Source organism: Perca flavescens, chromosome 18 (genome assembly GCF_004354835.1).
Source record: "Perca flavescens isolate YP-PL-M2 chromosome 18, PFLA_1.0, whole genome shotgun sequence".
Taxonomy (NCBI): Eukaryota; Metazoa; Chordata; class Actinopteri; order Perciformes; family Percidae; genus Perca; species Perca flavescens.
The window spans coordinates 32,626,584-32,647,466 of NC_041348.1; the positions used below are offsets into that span (position 1 = coordinate 32,626,584).

Below are 20,883 nucleotides of genomic sequence, written 5' to 3' on the forward strand. Positions count from 1 at the left end.
AAGGCATTCCATCGGTTTCCTGCTGAGAACCATGGCCTCCGATTTAGAGGTGCGGATCCTCATCCCAACCGCTTCACACTCGGTTGCAAACCGATCCAGTGAGTGCTGAAGGTCGCAGGCCGATGATGCCATCAGGACCACATCATCTGCAAAGAGCAGCGATGAGATCCCCAACCCACTGAACTGCAACCCCTCCCCACCCCGACTACGCCTCGATATCCTGTCCATAAATATTACAAACAGGATTGGTGACAAAGCGCAGCCCTGGCGGAGGTCAACCCTCACCTGAAACGAGTCCGACTTACTACCGAGAACCCGGACACAGCTCTCACTTTGGTTGTACAGAGATTGGATGGCCCTGAGAAGGGACCCCCCCACCCCATACTCCCGCAGCACCTCCCACAGTATCTCCCGGGGAACCCGGTCATACGCCTTCTCCAGATCCACAAAACACATGTAGACCGGTTGGGCATACTCCCAGGCTCCCTCCAGGATCCTTGCGAGAGTGAAGAGCTGGTCCGTTGTTCCACGACCAGGTCGGAATCCGCATTGTTCCTCCTCAATCCGAGGTTCGACTATCGGCCAAACCCTCCTTTTCAGCACCTTGGAGTAGACTTTACCAGGGAGGCTGAGAAGTGTGATACCCCTGTAATTGGCACACACCCTCTGGTCCCCCTTTTTAAAAAGGGGAACCACCCCCCCAGTCTGCCACTCCTTTGGCACCGTCCCAGACTTCCACGCAATGTTGAAGAGGCGTGTCAACCAGGACAGCCCCTCCACACCCAGAGCCTTGAGCATTTCTGGACGGATCTTATCAATCCCCGGGGCTTTGCCACTGTGGAGTTGTTTGACTACATCAGTGACCTCCGCCTGGGAAATCGACGACAAACCCCCTGTTATCCTCCAGCTCTGCCTCTAACATAGAGGGCGTATTAGTCGGATTCAGGAGTTCCTCAAAGTGCTCCTTCCACCGCCCTATTACCTCCTCAGTTGAGGTCAACAGTGTCCCATCCTTACTGTACACAGCTTGGATGGTTCCCCGCTTCCCCCTCCTGAGGTGGCGAACAGTTTTCCAGAAGCACTTTGGTGCCGACCAAAAGTCCTTCTCCATGTCTTCTCCAAACTTCTCCCACACCCGCTGCTTTGCCTCTTTCACAGCAGAGGTTGCAGCCCTTCGGGCCCTTTGGTACCCTGCAACTACCTCAGGAGTCCTCTGGGATAACATATCCCGGAAAGACTCCTTCTTCAGTCAGACGGCTTCCCTGACCACCGGTGTCCACCACGGTGTTCGTGGGTTACCGCCCCTTGAGGCACCTAAGACCCTAAGACCACAGCTCCTCGCCGCAGCTTCAGCAATGGAAACTTTGAACATTGTCCACTGGGTTCAATGCCCCAGCCTCAACAGGGATGCACGAAAAAGCTCCGCCGGAGGTGTGAGTTGAAAGTCTGTCGGACAGGGGCCTCCTCCAGACGTTCCCAATTTACCCGCACTACACGTTTGGGCTTACCAGGTTTGTCCAGAATCTTCCCCCACCCCCTGACCCAACTCACCACCAGATGGTGATCGGTTGACAGTTCTGCCCCTCTCTTCACCCGAGTGTCCAAAACATACGGCCTCAGATCAGATGAAACGATTATAAAATCGATCATTGACCTTCGGCCTAGGGTGCTCTGGTACCAGGTACACTTATGAGCATCCCTATGTTCAAACATGGTGTTCGTTATAGACTCCATGAGACTGTATTATATTAATATAATCACACTGAGACTTTATTATATTAATATATATTCACACTGAGACTGTATTATATTAATATATAATCACTGAGACTGTATTATATCAATATAAACACACTGAGACTGTATTATATTAATATAATCACACTGAGACTGTATTATATTAATATATATTCACACTGAGACTGTATTATATTAAAATAAACACTCTGAGACTGTATTATATTAACATAATCACACTTAGACTGTATTATATTAACATAAACACACTGACACTGTATTATATTAACATAATCACACTGAGACTGTATTATATTAATATATATTCACACTGAGACTGTATTATATTAAAATAAACACACTGAGACTGTATTATATTAACATAATCACACTGAGACTGTATTATATTAACATAAACACACTGAGACTGTATTATATTCACCAACTCTGTTGTTGTGTTCTGTGTTCATAATGTTTTTCAGACCGTGTTGGAACTGGACAAACTGGACATTGCAGAGCCCGTAAGAACATTTTATTTTCATTAGGGATTAAACAGCTGAGTGTTTGGTTCCTCTGTAACTGCCGTGTGCCTCCGCCTTGGTTCCCCTCGCCAACACATTCTCAAAATCAACGCTTGGTCCGGTGCCTTTGGTGTTTGTTATTGCTAAAAGTCTCCTTTATTACTGATGCTAACTCTCCTTTGTTATTGATGCTAAAAGTCTCCTTTGTTACTGATGCTAAAAGTCTCCTTTGTTATTGATGCTAAAAGTCTCCTTTGTTATTGATGCTAAAAGTCTCCTTTGTTACTGATTCTAAAAGTCTCCTTTGTTACTGATGCTAAAAGTCTCCTTTGTTACTGATGCTAAAAGTCTCCTTTGTTATTGATGCTAAAAGTCTCCTTTGTTACTGATTCTAAAAGTCTCCTTTGTTACTGATGCTAAAAGTCTCCTTTGTTACTGATGCTAAAAGTCTCCTTTGTTATTGATGCTAAAAGTTTCCTTTGTTACTGATGCTAAAAGTCTCCTGTGTTATTGATGCTAAAAGTCTCCTTTGTTATTGATGCTAAAAGTCTCCTTTGTTACTGATGCTAAAAGTCTCCTTTGTTATTGATGCTAAGTCTCCTTTGTTACTGATGCTAACTCTCCTTTGTTATTGATGCTAAAAGGCTCCTTTTTTTACTGATGCTAAGTCTCCGTTAGCGTCATATTTAGACGCCCTTGGTCTGGACATGAACCCCGGTCTTCTGGGGGAAAGTCTTGGGTTTTTTAACCTGTACTACTCTCTACTGCTGTCTCTGTACATACTACTCTCTACTGCTGTCTCTCTACATACTACTCTCTACTGCTGTCTCTCTACTGCTGTCTCTCTACATACTACTCTCTACTGCTGTCTCTCTACATACTACTCTCTACTGCTGTTTCTCTACATACTACTCTCTACTGCTGTCTCTACATACTACTCTCTACTGATGTCTCTCTACATACTACTCTCTACTGTTGTCTCTCTACATACTACTCTCTACTGTTGTCTCTCTACATACTACTCTCTACTACACACTACTCTCTACTGTTGTCTCTACATACTACTCTCTACTGCTGTCTCTACATACTACTCTCTACTGATGTCTCTCTACATACTACTCTCTACTGTTGTCTCTCTACATACTACTCTCTACTGATGTCTCTCTACATACTACTCTCTACTGATGTCTCTCTACATACTACTCTCTACTGTTGTCTCTCTACATACTACTCTCTACTACACACTACTCTCTACTGTTGTCTCTACATACTACTCTCTTCTACATACTACTCTCTACTGCTGTCTCTCTACATACTACTCTCTTCTACATACTACTCTCTACTGCTGTCTCTCTACATACTACTCTCTACTGATGTCTCTCTACATACTACTCTCTACTGCTGTTTCTCTACATACTACTCTCTACTGCTGTCTCTACATACTACTCTCTACTGATGTCTCTCTACATACTACTCTCTACTGTTGTCTCTCTACATACTACTCTCTACTACACACTACTCTCTACTGTTGTCTCTACATACTACTCTCTTCTACATACTACTCTCTACTGCTGTCTCTCTACATACTACTCTCTTCTACATACTACTCTCTACTGCTGTCTCTCTACATACTACTCTCTACTGATGTCTCTCTACATACTACTCTCTACTGTTGTCTCTACATACTAGTCTCTACTGTTGTCTCTCTACATACTACTCTCTACTACACACTACTCTCTACTGATGTCTCTACATACTACTCTCTACTGCTGTCTCTTCATACTTTGCATCTAACAGCGCCGTGGTCTAGCTGCTGCTCTTCCCGGTGCATTCCAGACAGAGGCTAAAGGAGGATTTTTGCGTCAGTATTTTACCAGTTGGGAGTAAAGATGGGTTACCGTATAACCTCTGTGTTCCTCCGCTGGGTGTTTTGTGTTTCTGCAGTTTCACAAGAGGCAGGAGAGAGATCTACTGGACCAGAAGAAGGAGAAGGAGGAGACTCTGCTGCTGGAGATGGTGAGTCTGACGCTGACGGATCATCTTCAGTCAGAATAACTTTCTGTTTGGTGTTAACGACGTGTCCTCTGTTGCCAGGAACAGCTGGAGCGCCAGCAGAGTGAAGGGAAAGTCAACTCTGAAAAACACCCCGAGAGAAAACGTAAGGTTTACATAAAACAAGTGAAGGTTTAGGTTACTGTACGTGTACCTGTAGGTAGATTTGTTTTGTAGCATCTATGAAAACAGACTATAATCTGTAACGGTCTGATATACAGGGACGCTGGGGAAAGTTGTGCCTCTCCAATCAGCTGACTGGATCATTTAAGTATTTGGTTTAAGGAATTCCTCCCCTTTAAAGATGCATAAAGGAAAAGAACAGGACTGACTCAATAACACATGGTCTTTATAGTTCGATAAACAATACAACCCTTTTTGCACACAGCTTTACAGTTGGCTTCAAAGTAAAGGGCTGCATTATGATTGGGTCCGCTGTCCAACACTTGTCTCGCGGGAGCTAAAAAAAACACTGCAGGATCGGGATGTAGCCTAGCGACAGGATGGAGGCAATAAATGGTGCTTCAATGGTGGAAGTTTAACAAAGAGCGCTTACCAGCATTATCAGAGATGGAGCGTTTCATTTCATATTTTTTGCAAAGCAGTCTATTTTTATGTGCCGTGTGATGGTGCAAAGTTGTTGATAAAACAAAGTTATTATTATTAATTCAATTTCAATTCAGTTCAATTTTATTTATAGTATCAAATCATTTTTTTTAATTTTTTTTATTTATCCTTTATTTTACCAGGTGATGTCCCATTGAGATAGTCAAATCTCTTTTACAAGGGAGCCATAACAAGAATTATCTCAAGACACTTTACAGATAGAGTAGGTCTAGACCACACTCTATAATTTAATAAAGACCCAACAATTCCAGTGATTCCCCCAAGAGCAAGCATTCAGTGGGACAGTGGTGAGGAAAACCTCCCTCTCAGGAAGAAACCTGGGACAGACCCAGGCTCTTGGTAAGGCAAGGCAAGGCAATTTTATTAGTATAGCACATTTCAGCAGCGGTGCAATTCAATGTGCTTTACATAAAACATTAAAACACAGTTAGAAATTAATACTAAATTAAAAATAGTTAATACAACATTAAAATAATTCATACAAAATTAAAACAGTTAATCAAAAATAGATTAAATACAGGAATATAAGAATAAAATTCCCAATACAGTGCAGTGCAAAGAATTAAACCTAGGCAGTATCAAAAAGAAAGGTGTTCAGCCTTGATTTAAAAGAGCTGAGCGTGGGTGCTGATCTACAGTTTACCGGAAGTTTGTTCCAGATATGTGGAGCATAGAAACTGAACGCTGCTGAACCCCTTTTTGGTTCTGATTCTGGGGATGGCAAGCAGACCTGTCCCTGATGATCTTAGAGGCCTCTTTGGTTCATAGTTCACAAGTAGATCCGAAAGCTAATTTGGCCCTAAACCATTTAGGGACTTATAAACTAGCAGAAGAATTTTGAAATCTATTCTTTGGGGCATAGTAAGCCAGTGTAGAGACTTTAGACTAGGTAGGCGGTGTCTGACGGGGCCGGTTAATAGCCTATAAAATGCTGGTTTTCTCATGCAGGACGGAAGAAGAAACAAAATCAATGCATCTTTCTCAGAGCTTTGCCGGTGCGGGCAGAAGTAGTCAGAAATTCAGTGGGAGCAGGATGAAGAAAACTACTTCAAAGTTCAGAAGGAGTGTTTGCTGTGTGTGGGGTTTGTCTGAATGTTAGTGAAGGTAAAAGTTGTATTACTGGTCAGAGTTTATTACTCAGTGTCTTTCTTTGACAGGAAGAGACAGTAAGACCAGTCTATCTGCAACCAAATCCATGTCTGTGTCCTCGGCCGGAGCCACCTTGTCCTCCGGTGAGACCAAAGTAGGAGGGACGAAAATCTGCAATTGTGTTTGTAGACCTCAAAGTCAAAGTAAACTTTACTATCCCACGAGGGGGAATGTATGTGCTCTTACACGTCTCCTCAAAAGAAAACACAACTTGTAACTATCGTCAGTACGGACAAAACAGTACACGACACATACAGAAGACGACACAAAGTTCTGACAAACAACAAGCAATAACAATAAAAATAGTATCCAAAGTGCATAATTCTTAGCAATAAAATGAGAAATTAAAGTGCCAAAGAGTTACATAATTGTGCAATGCTGCAGTTAAAATACATAAATAGTTAAAATGTTACTGGTGAATGTAAACACAACTTTCTTATCTTCTGTCTAGTTGGAGGCCTTTTTAATTTTTAATGTGCCTTTTATCAAAGGCTGTATTCAATATTTTTGCTTTAACAATATATTAAATGACAAAGTGTTGTCTTCTCTGACTATGTACTCCAAGTCTCTGAGTTAAAGTCCAAGTCTCTGAGTTAGAGTCCAGGTCTCTGAGTTAGAGTCCAAGTCGCTGAGTTAGAGTCCAAGTCTCTGAGTTAGAGTCCAAGTCTCTGAGTTAGAGTCCAGGTCTCTGAGCTAGAGTCCAAGTCTCTGAGTTAAAGTCCAAGTCTCTGAGTTAAAGTCCAAGTCTCTGAGTTAGAGTCCAAGTCTCTGAGTTAAAGTCCAAGTCTCTGAGTTAAAGTCCAAGTCTCTGAGTTAGAGTCCAAGTCTCTGAGTTAAAGTCCAAGTCTCTGAGTTAGAGTCCAAGTCTCTGAGTTAGAGTCCAAGTCTCTGAGTTAGAGTTAGAGTTAGAGTCCAAGTCTCTGAGCTACAGTCCAAGTCTCTCAGATACAGTAGAGTCCAAGTCTCTGTGTTGCGACTCTAGTCCCTGTCTCTGCTACTTACTACAGTGAAACTAAGAATCTTCGTCTCAGAACATGGAGGCGTACCATGATGATGATGATGATGATGGTGATGGTGATGATGATGATGATGATTATCTTCTTACAGGTAGAGAGATGAGGAAGGCTAAACTGTCCCGGAGTCGATCTCTCAGCAGTCAGCCGACGACATCCAAAGCTGCCAACTCAGACAGACCTCTGTAAGAACCACCAGCCTTCCTTCCCTTTAACTACCATGTAACACACGTTTGAACGAGACCTATTATATACTGTTTTCAGATTCATACTTGCAACATGGTGGCTGTAGTTCCAATGAGACAACCTGTAGGGGGACCAGAAATGGAAAAGTTACATAGTGTTGCTTTAACGTCAGTCAGATTCAGTCTGTCTGCAACGGAGCAGGACTTTGTACTGTAAATAAATCACCAATAAATGCTTCAAATCCAAATACTACCCAACCGGATATGTTTCAGCAGTAATGCGACCCGAAATTGGGGAGAAATTAAGATTACAGTTTGGCTCAAGAGTTCTTAATCTCCTGTTTTGTGTCTCTGTTTCAGGAAAGTGAAAGAGCTGAGCAGTATGTCTGGACCTGGGAAGTCCTCCATGTTATCAAGCAAAGGTACCTCCTCCTACATACAGCTGCATATTTAGAGACCCACATCCTCTGAAAACTCCCCCATAGGTGGTTGTTCTATGAGGACGTACTTCCTGCCACCACTAGGGGTGCTAATTTATGAAATGCTCCTGTGGGTCGTATAAGATGGGGGGTTTACCAATTGCTGCCAGCATCTGCTTCAAGACACTAGCACTCTCATACAGGGCCATGAACAGATCAGCCCCAGCTTACATCCAGGACATACCCCAACCCCCTCCCCCCCACTCTGCTCTGCATCAGCCAACCTTCTGGCTGCCCCCCCACAGCGAGGGAGAACTAATCACTCAACCAAATCCAGACTGTTCACTGTCCTGGCTCCTAAATGGTGAATGAGCTCCCTATTGACATCAGGATGGCTGAAAGCCTACACATCTTTCACCGAAGGCTAAAAACACATCTCTTCTGACTACACCTCGGATAATTAAAAAAACTAAAACAAATTCTTGAACCTGCACTTTCATGTCTCTTTGTAGCATTACCTATTTTAAAGCTAATGTATTTGCACTTCCTACTGGTTGTCTGGAGTTTGCACCTTCAGGGTTGAGAGCACTTAATTGGAAGTCTCTTTGGATAAAAGCCTCAGCTAAATGACACGTAACGTATGTAATGGAGGGGGGGGTTGCATATTTAACACACACATACAGTACGTCTTTACTGACACTTCACTTGTTTTATAGATGACTCCTTAAGGACCGCCCACTTCTCTCTAGTGACCCAGTCCCCCTCCTCCATGCCGGTTCTGATCCGTAGCAACACCACCAGCCTCCTGGACAGGGCCGGTACCCTGGACCACAGAACCAGTAGCCTGGATCAGAGAGATCATAGAACCAGTAACATGGACCACAGGAACAATCTGATGGAGCAGAGAACAGGTAGCATGGACCATAGACCCAGCACCATTGACCAGAGAGACCACAGGCCCAGTTCTTTGGACCAGAGAGACCACAGAACCAGTACGTTGGACCAGAGAGACCACAGAACAAGTACGTTGGACCAGAGAGACCACAGGCCGAGTACTTTGGACCAGAGAGACCCCAGAACAAGTACGTTGGACCAGAGAGACCACAGGCCCAGTTCTTTGGACCAGAGAGACCCCAGAACAAGTACGTTGGACCAGAGAGACCACAGGCCCAGTTCTTTGGACCAGCGCAGTAAAACGATGGAGCGAGGCTGCACGGTGAAGGACGGCCAGTCCAGAAAGCTGTCGATGTGAGTTTTTGCTGAAATGTTCCGGTGGTAGAACCATTGGTTGAAATGGGCCAGATCTCATCCATACTGAGTACCAGCGCTTCGGATTTTTGTCCAAATGAGTACCCTTACTTCCAAATGTTAATAACAGTATTATTTATGAGCTAATGATCTCAATTTTAGCCCTTTTTACACTGCACTTAGACACAGCTATGAAAGTATTCACAAAGGCACATTCCAAGTGTTGACTTCTCCCATGTCCAGACCTTCCTCCACAGCGCTGCGGTGGAAGGTAGCTAGACTATCTGTCTGTCTGTCTAACTGCTCCTCAGATCTCTGCAGGGTAAATCCAGACAGCTAGCTAGACTATCTGTCCAATCTGAGTTTTCTGTTGCACAACTCAAACTACTTTTGAACGTACACATGTTCCACCAAAACAAGTTCCTTCCTGAGACTATTTAGCAGAGGCACCGTGGCTCCGTCCGGAGCTTAGCCCCGCCCAGGATGATTCTGATTGGTTTAAAGAAATGCCAATAAACCAGAGCACATCGTTCTCCCATCCAGGAATGCTGTGTGGACTAGCCAGACCTTCCTCCACAGAGCTGTCAGGGTCACTTTATAATCCCTGAGGGGCAATTTGGATTACAGTGAGCAGTAAGAAATATATATACCAAACAGCAACAAATAAAAACAACCACAGTACAACATCATTGAATTTGAATTGTGGAGGAAGGTCTAACCCTTACCCGTGCCCTGATAGTTTCAACAGGGCTGCTGTAGATTTTCTCCTCCCCATCCACACTTCTCTTCCCGATCGTTCCTGTTTTCTAACCACTCATGTTACCTCTGCTTACTATCTTGCACCCCAGCTCGTAACTAATCATGGATGTATGCACGCTCCGTTCAGAAGAGTTACTGTGGAGCTGGTATCTAAAAAAAAAATAACACTTTAACAAACTTTTTTTTTTAATTACTTTTAACTGATCATAGTTAAAGTATAATTGAAAATGTAGTATTTCTATGTTATGTTTTTAAATTAATTAATTTCATTTAAAAAAAATACATCAGCGATTCCATCTGCGTACCACTAGAGGGAGCCAGCGTTACTAGACTAGGGTTAGGGGTATATATATATATATATATATATATATATATATATACAAAAACAAATACAAAACGTTAAAAGATAGGAAAACAAGGACCAGACAATAAAAACATTGAGGAAACATGACAAGCATGTATTTAAAAGTTGAGTTTTGATATATACAGTATGCCCATAGTTTAAAATGCCCAAGAGTTTTTAAGTCTATTGTTGTCCAGTCTATATTGCTGTAGGCACAAAAGACTTGCTGTACCTTGTAGTCCTAATTTTCCTTTGCAGGAGTCTGCCACTTGACCTGTTGCTTCTTAAAAAATTCTGATGAAGAGGATGGGTTGAATCATATATATATATATATATATATATGTGTGTATATATATATATATATATATATATATATATATATATATATATATATTTCCTCAATGTTTTTATTGTCTTGTCCTTGTTTTCCTATGTTTTAATGTTTTGTATTTATGTTTTTAATGTTATGCAGTAGGCTGTATAACAATGGAGCGTGTAATGATTTCTACTTGTGGATAATAAAGTTTACCTTGACCTTGATATATACTGTCTAGACCAGTGGTTCCCAACCTTTTTTCCTTGGCGCCCCCCCTACTTATGTCTAAGAAAAGCTGAGCCCCCCCCACCTCGAAACCCAAGTTGAGGTAACTCTCGAGATAGAGCCTTACTTTCTTTTTTAATACAGAGCAGTTATCAAGACTTTGACGTTTCTCCGCCATGTTTCATTCATAAAATAGTGATTCCGTGGCGGCAGGAAAGATGAGGATGCTAGCAGCTAACAGCTAGCAGCTAACAGCTAACTTGATGACAGCAAGGGTCCCAGGTTAAGAGGTCCCGGAGGTGTGGCCTACTAAGCAGCCTAAAATTTTAAGCCAGAACAAAAACATATAGTTTTCATACAGACTTTTGTATACATTATATATTCTAGTGTATTATCATAATTTGTTTAACATGTGCAAATATTTATTTTTTTTACCTCAACCTCAAACCAGACTTGTGCCCCTCCCCCGGTGATCTTTGCCGCCCCCCTGAGGGGTGCCCGGACCCCAGGTTGAGAACCACTGGTCTAGATCACTAACATTTACCTAACTTTACTGGTTAATGTTCATAAAATCGTTGGGAAACATATTTACAGACAGAAACATGTTTTGAGCCCCCTGAACTGGGATTTTTACATCTTTTGGAGAGTGGGTTTTTCATATTTTTGAAATTCTACCTCTTCTAAATATTTTCTTTTTTTTTTTTTTTCATTCGGCTTCAGTGATTTAAATGATTTTTGTGCCGTTTCCTTTTCGTTCTACAGAAACAGGAAGTCAAACTCGTTCAGCGTCCAGTCGGGGCGAGACTGAAGACGATGATGTCATCATACCTCCGCCCGGCGATCAGCCAATCAGCATTCAGGGTTCACGAGTCAATGGACTTCAGGACATTATCCAGAATGCAACAGGACATCATCTCTCCCTTCAGACAGACGAGTGCGACTTCTCTTTTGCTTTCTGAGCGCTGTCTAATCACATGATCTCATAATGTCACCTGATTGGTTCAGTAAATGCCACACAAACAAACTGTCGGTGTGTTTTTGATTTTTAATCTGTATTGTGATATTTGATGACATCATGTGTCAAGAGATGACAGGCACAGAAGTTCACATTGTAATGTTTAATGTTTTACACACATGGTTATGTTTAAATATTAGTACAGGAAGTGTTTTTATATACAGCACACATGCTACAATAGCTAATGATGCTAACGTTTACTAATGAGCCAATAATTAGTTAATAACTGTCTCAGACTCAGAGAACCAGTTATATCAGTGACTCTCTCTCCAACTCAGAGAACCACAGTTACATCAGTGACTCTGTCTCAGACTCAGAGAACCACAGTTACATCAGTGACTCTGTCTCAGACTCAGAGAACCACAGTTACATCAGTGACTCTGTCTCAGACTCAGAGAACCATAGTTACATCAGTGACTCTGTCTCAGACTCAGAGAACCATAGTTACATCAGTGACTCTGACTCAGAGAACCACAGTTACATCAGTGACTCTGTCTCAGACTCAGAGAACCACAGTTACATCAGTGACTCTGTCTCAGACTCAGAGAACCACAGTTACATCAGTGACTCTGTCTCAGACTCAGAGAACCATAGTTACATCAGTGACTCTGTCTCAGACTCAGAGAACCACAGTTACATCTCAGTGACTCTGACTCAGAGACATTTACATGGCTACGTTTTAATTTGTAAGCGTTGTTTTGAGACAGAAACAATCTCCGTGCACACAAGAGTTTTCAGTAGCGAACTAATCTCAGCATGGAAAGCCCAAAGTGATATCAAACGGCTACATTTTAAACATGATTTACATTTAAAAACACTGCTTTTAACAGCGTCAAAAACGCTGCTATTCTCTGCTGGTATTTTGAGTTTTCATAAAATTGCGTCTTTTACATTGAAAAAGGTCGTAGAAACAGTGCATGCCTCAACGTTTGCTGTGAGGTTTCTGGAAAGAAAACTTTTTACAGCAACTGACAAAAGCGCAGAGAATAGCGTTTTTTTGACAAATAAAACAGTGTAAAATGCGGTGTTTTTAAATGTTGTTTGCGTTAAAATGTAGTCGTTTCGTGGCACTTTGGGCTTTCCACGTCTCCGTCCATATTAAGTCTGATAACACAATCACATGACCATTCACACACACACTGGGCATGTTCGTGGCGGTGTAAACAGGAAGCAGATTGTCTGACGTTACTCTGCGGTTAAATATCACGGATGTAAAAGTTGAAAATACAGAAAATACCAAATCGTTGCTTTTCCAGGGTGCCGTAGAAACGCTGCTTTTTCCGTCAGAAACCTCACAGCTAACGCTGACAAACTAAGCATACATTCAGTTTCCCAGTCTAATGCTTTTTGGCAGCACATAAGCCGAATAAACGTAAAATCAATGTGAGCTTTAAAACTAACTACATGATACTCAGAGACTCAGAAATACTCAGAAGTACTCAGATACTCAGAAATACTCAGATACTCGGATGACTCCTTTAACTCTCGTCTTGTCTACCTATCAACCTGCACACATGGTTGGTTTTCTGGGTCAAAATTTTAAATTAAAACCATAAGACCAGCGTTACTGTAACTTTTCCAGATGTTCCACGTATATTTCAAGCTTTTTCTGAAATCTTTGTCGATTTTTTAACCGTTTTTTTCCAACTTTTTTTGTCACTTTTTTCAACGTTCTTTTATGAACTTTCTTCTTAAAATGTTATAAAATTTCAAATTCAAAGAAAGTAGTGAACTGATCACGTATTTAACGTGTGAACAGCGCTGAACAGAACCATCCACGTTATTCCTTTTGAACAATTTGGTTAAAAGAAAACCCAAATGTTCTGATATGGAAACCTTTTAAAAATGGGTCCGATTTGACCCGAGGACACCAGGAGGGTTAAACTCTCCAGTACTCTCCAGTACTCTTTAATACTCTCCAATACTCTCCGGTATTCTCTAATACTCTCCAGTACTCTCTAATGCCAGCGGTTTAGGTTAGGTTAGTATCGGAGGCTGATCTGATACTGGTATCGGATCTGATACTGGAACGATACAGAACTAAAGAAACGTTATTAGAACATATAAAGAACGCCATTAACTAGGGCTGGGCGATATGGAGATAATTAGATATCACGATATTCTTGTCCTAATACCTCAATGTCGATATTGTGGCGATATTATAGGGTTTACAATTGGTGCTTTAACAAAATATCTTCACAATGAGATTTTAGATAAATAATCTTCAGTAATGTAGATATAATGACTGAGTGGGTTAAGGTGAATAATAGAAGAGTCTGGTGAGGTCAGAACATGACATCACTTTACTGTAATGTAGCCTTTAAAACCAGGAAAAGACTCTTATGTCATATCACGATATTAGCATATCCAAAATCTAAGACAATATCTAGTCTCATATCAGGATATCGATATAATATCGATATATTGCCCAGCCCTATCATTAACCGCGAGTTAACGACAGCCAATCATGCGATTAGTTTGCGATGAGATATCTGAAACTGTCTCGGGACCCGTTTGGTTCCTCTCCCGTCCCTTTGGGGGGGTCTGGAGCCTCGGGTTGGGAACCGTTAGCGGTTATTTGCTGGAGGGGTCGATGACGCGGCCCATGGCGAGCAGGGCACGGCTCGCCGTCTCGTACACGATGAAGAGGAAGGGTCTGTTGACCGTCAGGCGGGGGGGCAGGCTGGAGAACACACTGGCTCCGCCTCCCGCTGTGATGTCATCGTTCTCAGCCACTGACACGCGAGACTTGTGATAAACCTGGAAAACACACAACACACCGTTAGCAATGAGCTAACACACTGTTAGCCACACGCTAACACACCGTTAGCAACGAGCTTTAGAGCTGGGGGGTCCCTCTGGGGTAACTAGAGCTGGGAGGTCCCTCTGAGAGAACTAGAGCTGGGAGGTCCCTCTGAGGGAACTAGAGCTGGGGGGTCCCTCTGAGGGAACTAGAGCTGGGGGGTCCCTCTGAGGGAACTAGAGCTGGGGGGTCCCTCTGAGAGAACTAGAGCTGGGGGGTCTCTTTGAGGGGAACTATAGCTGGGGGGGGTCCCTCTGAGAGAACTAGAGCTGGGAGTTCCTCTGAGGGAACTAGAGCTGGGGGGTCTCTCTGAGAGAAGTAGAGCTGGGGGTCTCTCTGAGAGGAACTAGAGCTAGGGGTCTCTCTGAGAGGAACTAGAGCTGGGGGGTCTCTCTGAGAGGAACTAGAGCTGGGGGGTCTCTCTGAGAGAACTAGAGCTGGGGGGTCCCTCTGAGGGGAACTAGAGCTGGGGGGTCTCTCTGAGAGGAACTAGAGCTGGGGGGTCCCTCTGAGGGGAACTAGAGCTGGGGGGTCCCTCTGAGAGGAACTAGAGCTGGGGGTCTTTCTGAGAGGAACTAGAGCTGGGGGGTCCCTCTGAGGGGAACTAGAGCTGGGGGGTCCTTCTTCTCTCTAGGTACGCTACCCAGCATGCATTGGGTAGTGATGGATTCTATCAGACCTGGCTCATCTCCAACAAGTGAGTTTGAGTCCCTGGGCTCTCACCTGTGTGAGTTTGAGTCCCTGGGCTTTCACCTGTGTGAGTTTTGAGTCTCTGGGCTTTTACCTGTGTGAGTTTGAGTCACTCGGCTCTCACCTGTGTGAGTTTCAGTCCTTCGGCTCCGCCCATGTTGCTGATGTCAGCGTCGTCCTGGAACACCTGCGTGATGTCAAGAGTCTGCAGGACGTCCCGCAGAGAGTACGACTGCTCCAACAGGAAGCGAGGAAGCTGCACCTCCAGCTTCCTGTTTACAAAATAAAACAGCAGAAAACAAGTTTCAAAATACATTTCATTTCTTTATCAAAGATCAAACTTTTTAACTATAGAGCTGCGAGCAGTTACGACGGGGGGGTCCAAGCCTCTCCAACCCGTGGAGCCCACGAAAGCACGACGGCAGCAAAAACGGCAGGAGATATCGCAACGCCTGTCGTAAATAACAATTGCAAATTTGGCTGAGATATCCTAATGTTCGTGTTTGGTGGCTAGCTACAAAAATGTTGTTTGTTCATTATTTCCGTCTTTTCATAATTTTTAGTCCAGTCTAACGGAGTTGGATAAAGTTCCTGGACAGACGGACACCCCCCCCTAGACATTTGGTGTTTGGTGGATGATTGGAGTTTGAAGAAACAAGACATGTTGGGCGGGCTGTTGTTGAGTTATCAACACGACCACGTTGGCTGACTTGCGACAGATGCTGGTTGAAGAATGGGATGCCATCCCACAGCAGTGTGTTACCAGGCTGGTGACCAGCATGAGGAGGAGGGGCCGGGCTGGTGACCAGCATGAGGAGGAGGGGCCGGGCTGGTGACCAGCATGAGGAGGAGGGGCCGGGCTGGTGACCAGCATGAGGAGGAGGGGCCGGGCTGGTGACCAGCATGAGGAGGAGGAGCCGGGCTGGTGACCAGCATGAGGAGGAGGGGCCGGGCTGGTGACCAGCATGAGGAGGAGGGGCCGGGCTGGTGACCAGCATGAGGAGGAGGAGCCGGGCTGGTGACCAGCATGAGGAGGAGGGGCCGGGCTGGTGACCAGCATGAGGAGGAGGGGCCGGGCTGGTGACCAGCATGAGGAGGAGGTGCCGGGCTGGTGACCAGCATGAGGAGGAGGTGCCGGGCTGGTGACCAGCATGAGGAGGAGGTGCCGGGCTGGTGACCAGCATGAGGAGGAGGGTCCGGGCTGGTGACCAGCATGAGGAGGAGGTGCCGGGCTGGTGACCAGCATGAGGAGGAGGTGCCGGGCTGGTGTGGCTCTGTATGGTTCTTCCACACGCTACTCTACTCCTGGTTGTTAAATTAATAAATTGTTAAATTGCCAAAATGTCTCGTTTATTCAACCTTCAATCATCCACCAAACGAGTCAACGGTAAAATCAGCTGTTTGGCAGAGAAGATTCATGAGCCAACCCCCAAACTGAGCTCTGCTGCTCATCCCACTAATGCATGATCCTTACAGGTGGGGCTCCATTAGAAAGGGAACTAAACATGTTCCTTACAGGTGGAGCTCCATTAGAAAGGGAACTAAACATGTTCCTTACAGGTGGGGCTCCATTAGAAAGGGAACTAAACATATTCCTTACAGGTGGGGCTCCATTAGAAAGGGAACTAAACATGTTCCTTACAGGTGGAGCTCCATTAGAAAGGGAACTAAACATGTTCCTTACAGGTGGGGCTCCATTAGAAAGGGAACTAAACATGTTCCTTACAGGTGGGGCTCCATTAGAAAGGGAACTAAACATGTTCCTCACAGGTGGGGCTCCATTAGAAAGGGAACTAAACATGTTCCTTACCAATGGGGCTCCATTTGAAAGGGAACTAAACAGGCTTTAACGGTAGAAGATTTATTACCAAAAAGCATCGTTACCACAGAGAAATAATCTACAAACACACATTTCCTTAGTTTTTGTGCTAAGTTTATATTTTAATAGTGCAGTTTTCTGGTGTCTTTAGCGATATGTAGCAGCCTTTCCCAATGTGTGTATTGCGCCAGTTGATATGGCAGTTTAAATAACGATATATTGTGCAACCCTAATTTTAGTTTTATAAAACAATAGAGAGAGGAACAAGAAGAAGAGAGGAATGGCTAGGGGTTAGTTAGGGTTAGCTAGTCTCACGTCTTCTTGAGCTGTCTGATCCAGGCCTGGATCTTCTCTCCGGTCACTTCCTCCTCCACCGTCGTGATGTCCACGTCTTCGTCCGGCAGCACCACCAACATGGCCGCCCCGCCCGCCATCGGCAGCTTCAGCACGCCGGCTTTCAGCGAGCGGTCGTATGCCAGGAAGTACTTATCGGACCGGAACATCATGGGAACCATGACCACGTGATACTTTCCCACGTAGAAGCGCTCGTCCTGAGTCAGGGACTTGTTAAAGGACGGACTGAACCGCACTGCAACACACAATCAAACTTTATTTATACAGACAGAAGACTTAAAGGTGCTCTAAGCTAAGCTGCTAGCTGCCTGTACCCAAAACACACTGTAAAAAACATCTCCTCACAAAGCTGCTAGCTGCCTGTACCCAAAACACACTGTAAAAAACATCTCCTCACTAAGCTGCTAGCTGCCTGTACCCAGAACACACTGTAAAAAACATCTCCTCACTATCTGCTAGCTGCAAGACACAAAACACAGTGGTATGACCCCCCTGTGACCCCCCCAGGACAGATGATACTTACCATTGTATGCGGCAGCCGTGGCGAGCAGCAGCTGGGTCTGGGGGTCTGGGTCTGGCACCAGGTCCTGGACCTCGTCTCCGGTCACCTCCTGAGCCCACACGTTGATGGCGTCGGCGGCCTCCGGTGGCGTAGCGTACGCCAAGCTCTTCACGCTGCCGCCGAACTTGGTCTGCAGCAGGTCCAGGTAGGACGGGGACACCTGGATACCTTGAGCCGGAAACATGGCCACGCCTTGCTTCAGGGTCATGGCGGCGCTGCCCTGCTGCACGCCGGCACTCAGAGTCTGGAACAGGTCTGAGAACACGAGAGAACCGAAGTTTAGAGTTTATATCAAAAGCAGTTAGACCAGACCACCACAATCAGCAGTAGACCAGCCCACCACAATCAGCAGTAGACCAGCCCACCACAATCAGCAGTAGACCAGCCCACCACAATCAGCAGTAGACCAGACCACCACAATCAGCAGTAGACCAGACTACCACAATCAGCAGTAGACCAGACCACCACAATCAGCGGTAGACCAGCCCACCACAATCAGCAGTAGACCAGACCACCACAATCAGCAGTAGACCAGCCCACCACAATCAGCAGAAGACCAGACTACCACAATCAGCAGTAGACCAGACCACCGCAATCAGCCGTAGACCAGCCCACCACAATCAGCAGTAGACCAGACCACCACAATCAGCAGTACACCAGACCACCACAATCAGCAGTAGACCAAACCACCACAATCAGCCGTAGACCAGCCCACCACAATCAGCCGTAGATCAGACCACCACAATCAGCAGTAGACCAACCCACCACAATCAGCCGTAGACCAGCCCACCACAATCAGCCGTAGACCAGACCACCACAATCAGCAGTAGAACAACCCACCACAATCAGCCGTAGACCAGACCACCACAATCAGCCGTAGACCAACCCTAGACCAGACCACCACAATCAGCCGTAGACCAGACCACCACAATCAGCCGTAGACCAGACCACCACAATCAGCCGTAGACCAGACCACCACAATCAGCATTAGACCAACCCTAGACCAGACCACCACAACCATCTACCAGCCTAATGCTTGTTACAACACAGCAGGGATCTAAACTAGCACCATCTTTGTTTGCTAACATGAGATATTTCGACAGCTAAAAGTCATATTTATCATCAGAAACATTAGTTATGTGTTGATAATTATTTGTCCTATTGTAACCTGTATACACCTTTTTCACAGCAGACATGTTGACATGTCATAGTAGGACCAGCACAGGTGTATTCAGACCAATTACTGATGGCTGCATTCCACTTAGGAGAGACCCTGGTATTAAAGGAACACGCCGACTTATTGGGACTTTATCTTATTCACCGTAACCCCCAGAGTTAGACTAGTCCATACATACCCTTCTCATCTCTTATTGGGACTTTATCTTATTCACTGTAACCCCCAGAGTTAGACTAGTCCATACATACCCTTCTCATCTCTTATTGGGACTTTATCTTATTCACTGTATCCCCCAGAGTTAGACTAGTCCATACATACCCTTCTCATCTCTTATTGGGACTTTATCTTATTCACTGTAACCCCCAGAGTTAGACTAGTCCATACATACCCTTCTCATCTCTTATTGGGACTTTATCTTATTCACTGTAACCCCCAGAGTTAGACTAGTCCATACATACCCTTCTCATCTCTTATTGGGACTTTATCTTATTCACTGTAACCCCCAGAGTTAGACTAGTCCATACATACCCTTCTCATCTCTGTGTGTGCTGTAATGCTGTCTGACGGCTCCAGCGGCATCAGGCCCGCACAGATCCTGCAGGTAACTGGTTCCAGTAATCCTACTGCTCCCAATAAGTGACAAAATAACTCCAACATGTTCCTATTTACATGTTGGGATTTTTAGAATCAGCGCGTGTACAAAAAACAACGTAACATAAGACACAGTCGTTTTCTAACAGTAAACAAACCGGAACCATATTCTCAGGCGGAAGAATATAGTACTTGGGCGGAGTGATATGCTCGCAGCAAGCTTGTCTGAGAATATAGTTCCCGGTTTGTTTACTGTTAGAAGATGGCTGTGTCTCATGTTACGTTGTTTTTGTACACGCCAGACTATACAAATCACAACATGTAAATAGGAACATGTTGGTGTTATTTTGTCACTTTTGTCACTTATTGGGAGCAGTAGGCTAGTTGGAACCAGTTACCTGCAGGATCTGTGCTAGGCTAAGCTAATGCTGGAACCATCAGACAGCGTTACAGCACGCACGGAGATGAGAAGGGTATGTATGGACTAGTCTAACTCTGGGGGTTACAGTGAATAAGATAAAGTCCCAATAAGAGATGAGAAGGGTATGTATGGACTAGTCTAACTCTGGGGGTTACAGTGAATAAGATAAAGTCCCAATAAGAGATGAGAAGGGTATGTAAACCATGGATGGCTGTTCCACTTAGGGGGGTCCAGTGAATTGATAAAGTCCCAATAAGAGATGGAAAGGGCCATCATTATGGACTCAGTCTCAGCTGTGGGGTTCCTACTATGACAAAGTCCCAACAAGAGATGAGAAGGGTAAGGTCCAGTCTAACTTTTACAATGAATAAGATAAAGTCCCAATAAGTCTGGCAGTCGGACCTTTGAACCATTACTGATGGCTGCATTCCACTTAGGAGAGGTCCTGGTATTGTACACGCTGACTCATTGATGGAACTGAGCCATCATTAAGGTTCTCAATCTCAGCTGTGCTGTTCCTACTATGACAAGTCAACATGTCTGCTGTGAAGAAGGTCCATTACTTTTGAATTAGAATACTTGACCCCTGACCCCTCTGGCAGTCGGACCCCTGACCCACCTGGCAGTGTCTGACCCCTGACCCACCTGGCAGTCTGACCCCTGACCCCTGACCCACCTGGCAGTCGGACCCCTGACCCACCTGGCAGTGTGACCCCTGACCCACCTGGCAGTGTGACCCCTGACCCACCTAGCAGTTTGTCTGACCCCTGACCCCCCTGGCAGTCGGACCCCTGACCCACCTGGCAGTCTGACCCCTGACCCACCTGGCAGTTTGTCTGACCCCTGACCCCCCTGGC

The 20,883-nt window shown here is 44.8% G+C and overlaps 2 protein-coding genes across 3 annotated transcripts in view; one reads left to right on the forward strand and one right to left on the reverse strand.

The window, feature by feature from the left end:
- The window catches only part of ppp4r4 (protein phosphatase 4, regulatory subunit 4), a 29,708-nt gene extending 18,233 nt beyond the window's left edge, over positions 1-11,475 (forward strand). Inside the window, exons 19-26 of the mRNA XM_028605991.1 lie at positions 2,220-2,258; positions 4,203-4,274; positions 4,353-4,416; positions 6,095-6,169; positions 7,194-7,284; positions 7,645-7,706; positions 8,420-8,951; positions 11,357-11,475. Of these exons, the coding sequence (XP_028461792.1) occupies positions 2,220-2,258; positions 4,203-4,274; positions 4,353-4,416; positions 6,095-6,169; positions 7,194-7,284; positions 7,645-7,706; positions 8,420-8,951; positions 11,357-11,402 (981 nt within the window). The 3' untranslated portion in view covers positions 11,403-11,475. The remainder of the gene's footprint in view (positions 1-2,219; positions 2,259-4,202; positions 4,275-4,352; positions 4,417-6,094; positions 6,170-7,193; positions 7,285-7,644; positions 7,707-8,419; positions 8,952-11,356) is intronic.
- Positions 11,476-11,697: 222 nt separating this feature from the next.
- LOC114573087 (protein Z-dependent protease inhibitor) overlaps positions 11,698-20,883 on the reverse strand; it is a 12,409-nt gene continuing 3,223 nt past the window's right edge. For both annotated transcript variants that reach the window (XM_028605004.1, XM_028605005.1), the window contains exons 3-6: positions 17,799-18,092; positions 17,237-17,510; positions 15,227-15,374; positions 11,698-14,369 (exon numbers count right to left, since the gene is read on the reverse strand). In XM_028605004.1, the coding sequence (XP_028460805.1) occupies positions 14,184-14,369; positions 15,227-15,374; positions 17,237-17,510; positions 17,799-18,092 (902 nt within the window). In that variant the 3' untranslated portion in view covers positions 11,698-14,183. The remainder of the gene's footprint in view (positions 14,370-15,226; positions 15,375-17,236; positions 17,511-17,798; positions 18,093-20,883) is intronic.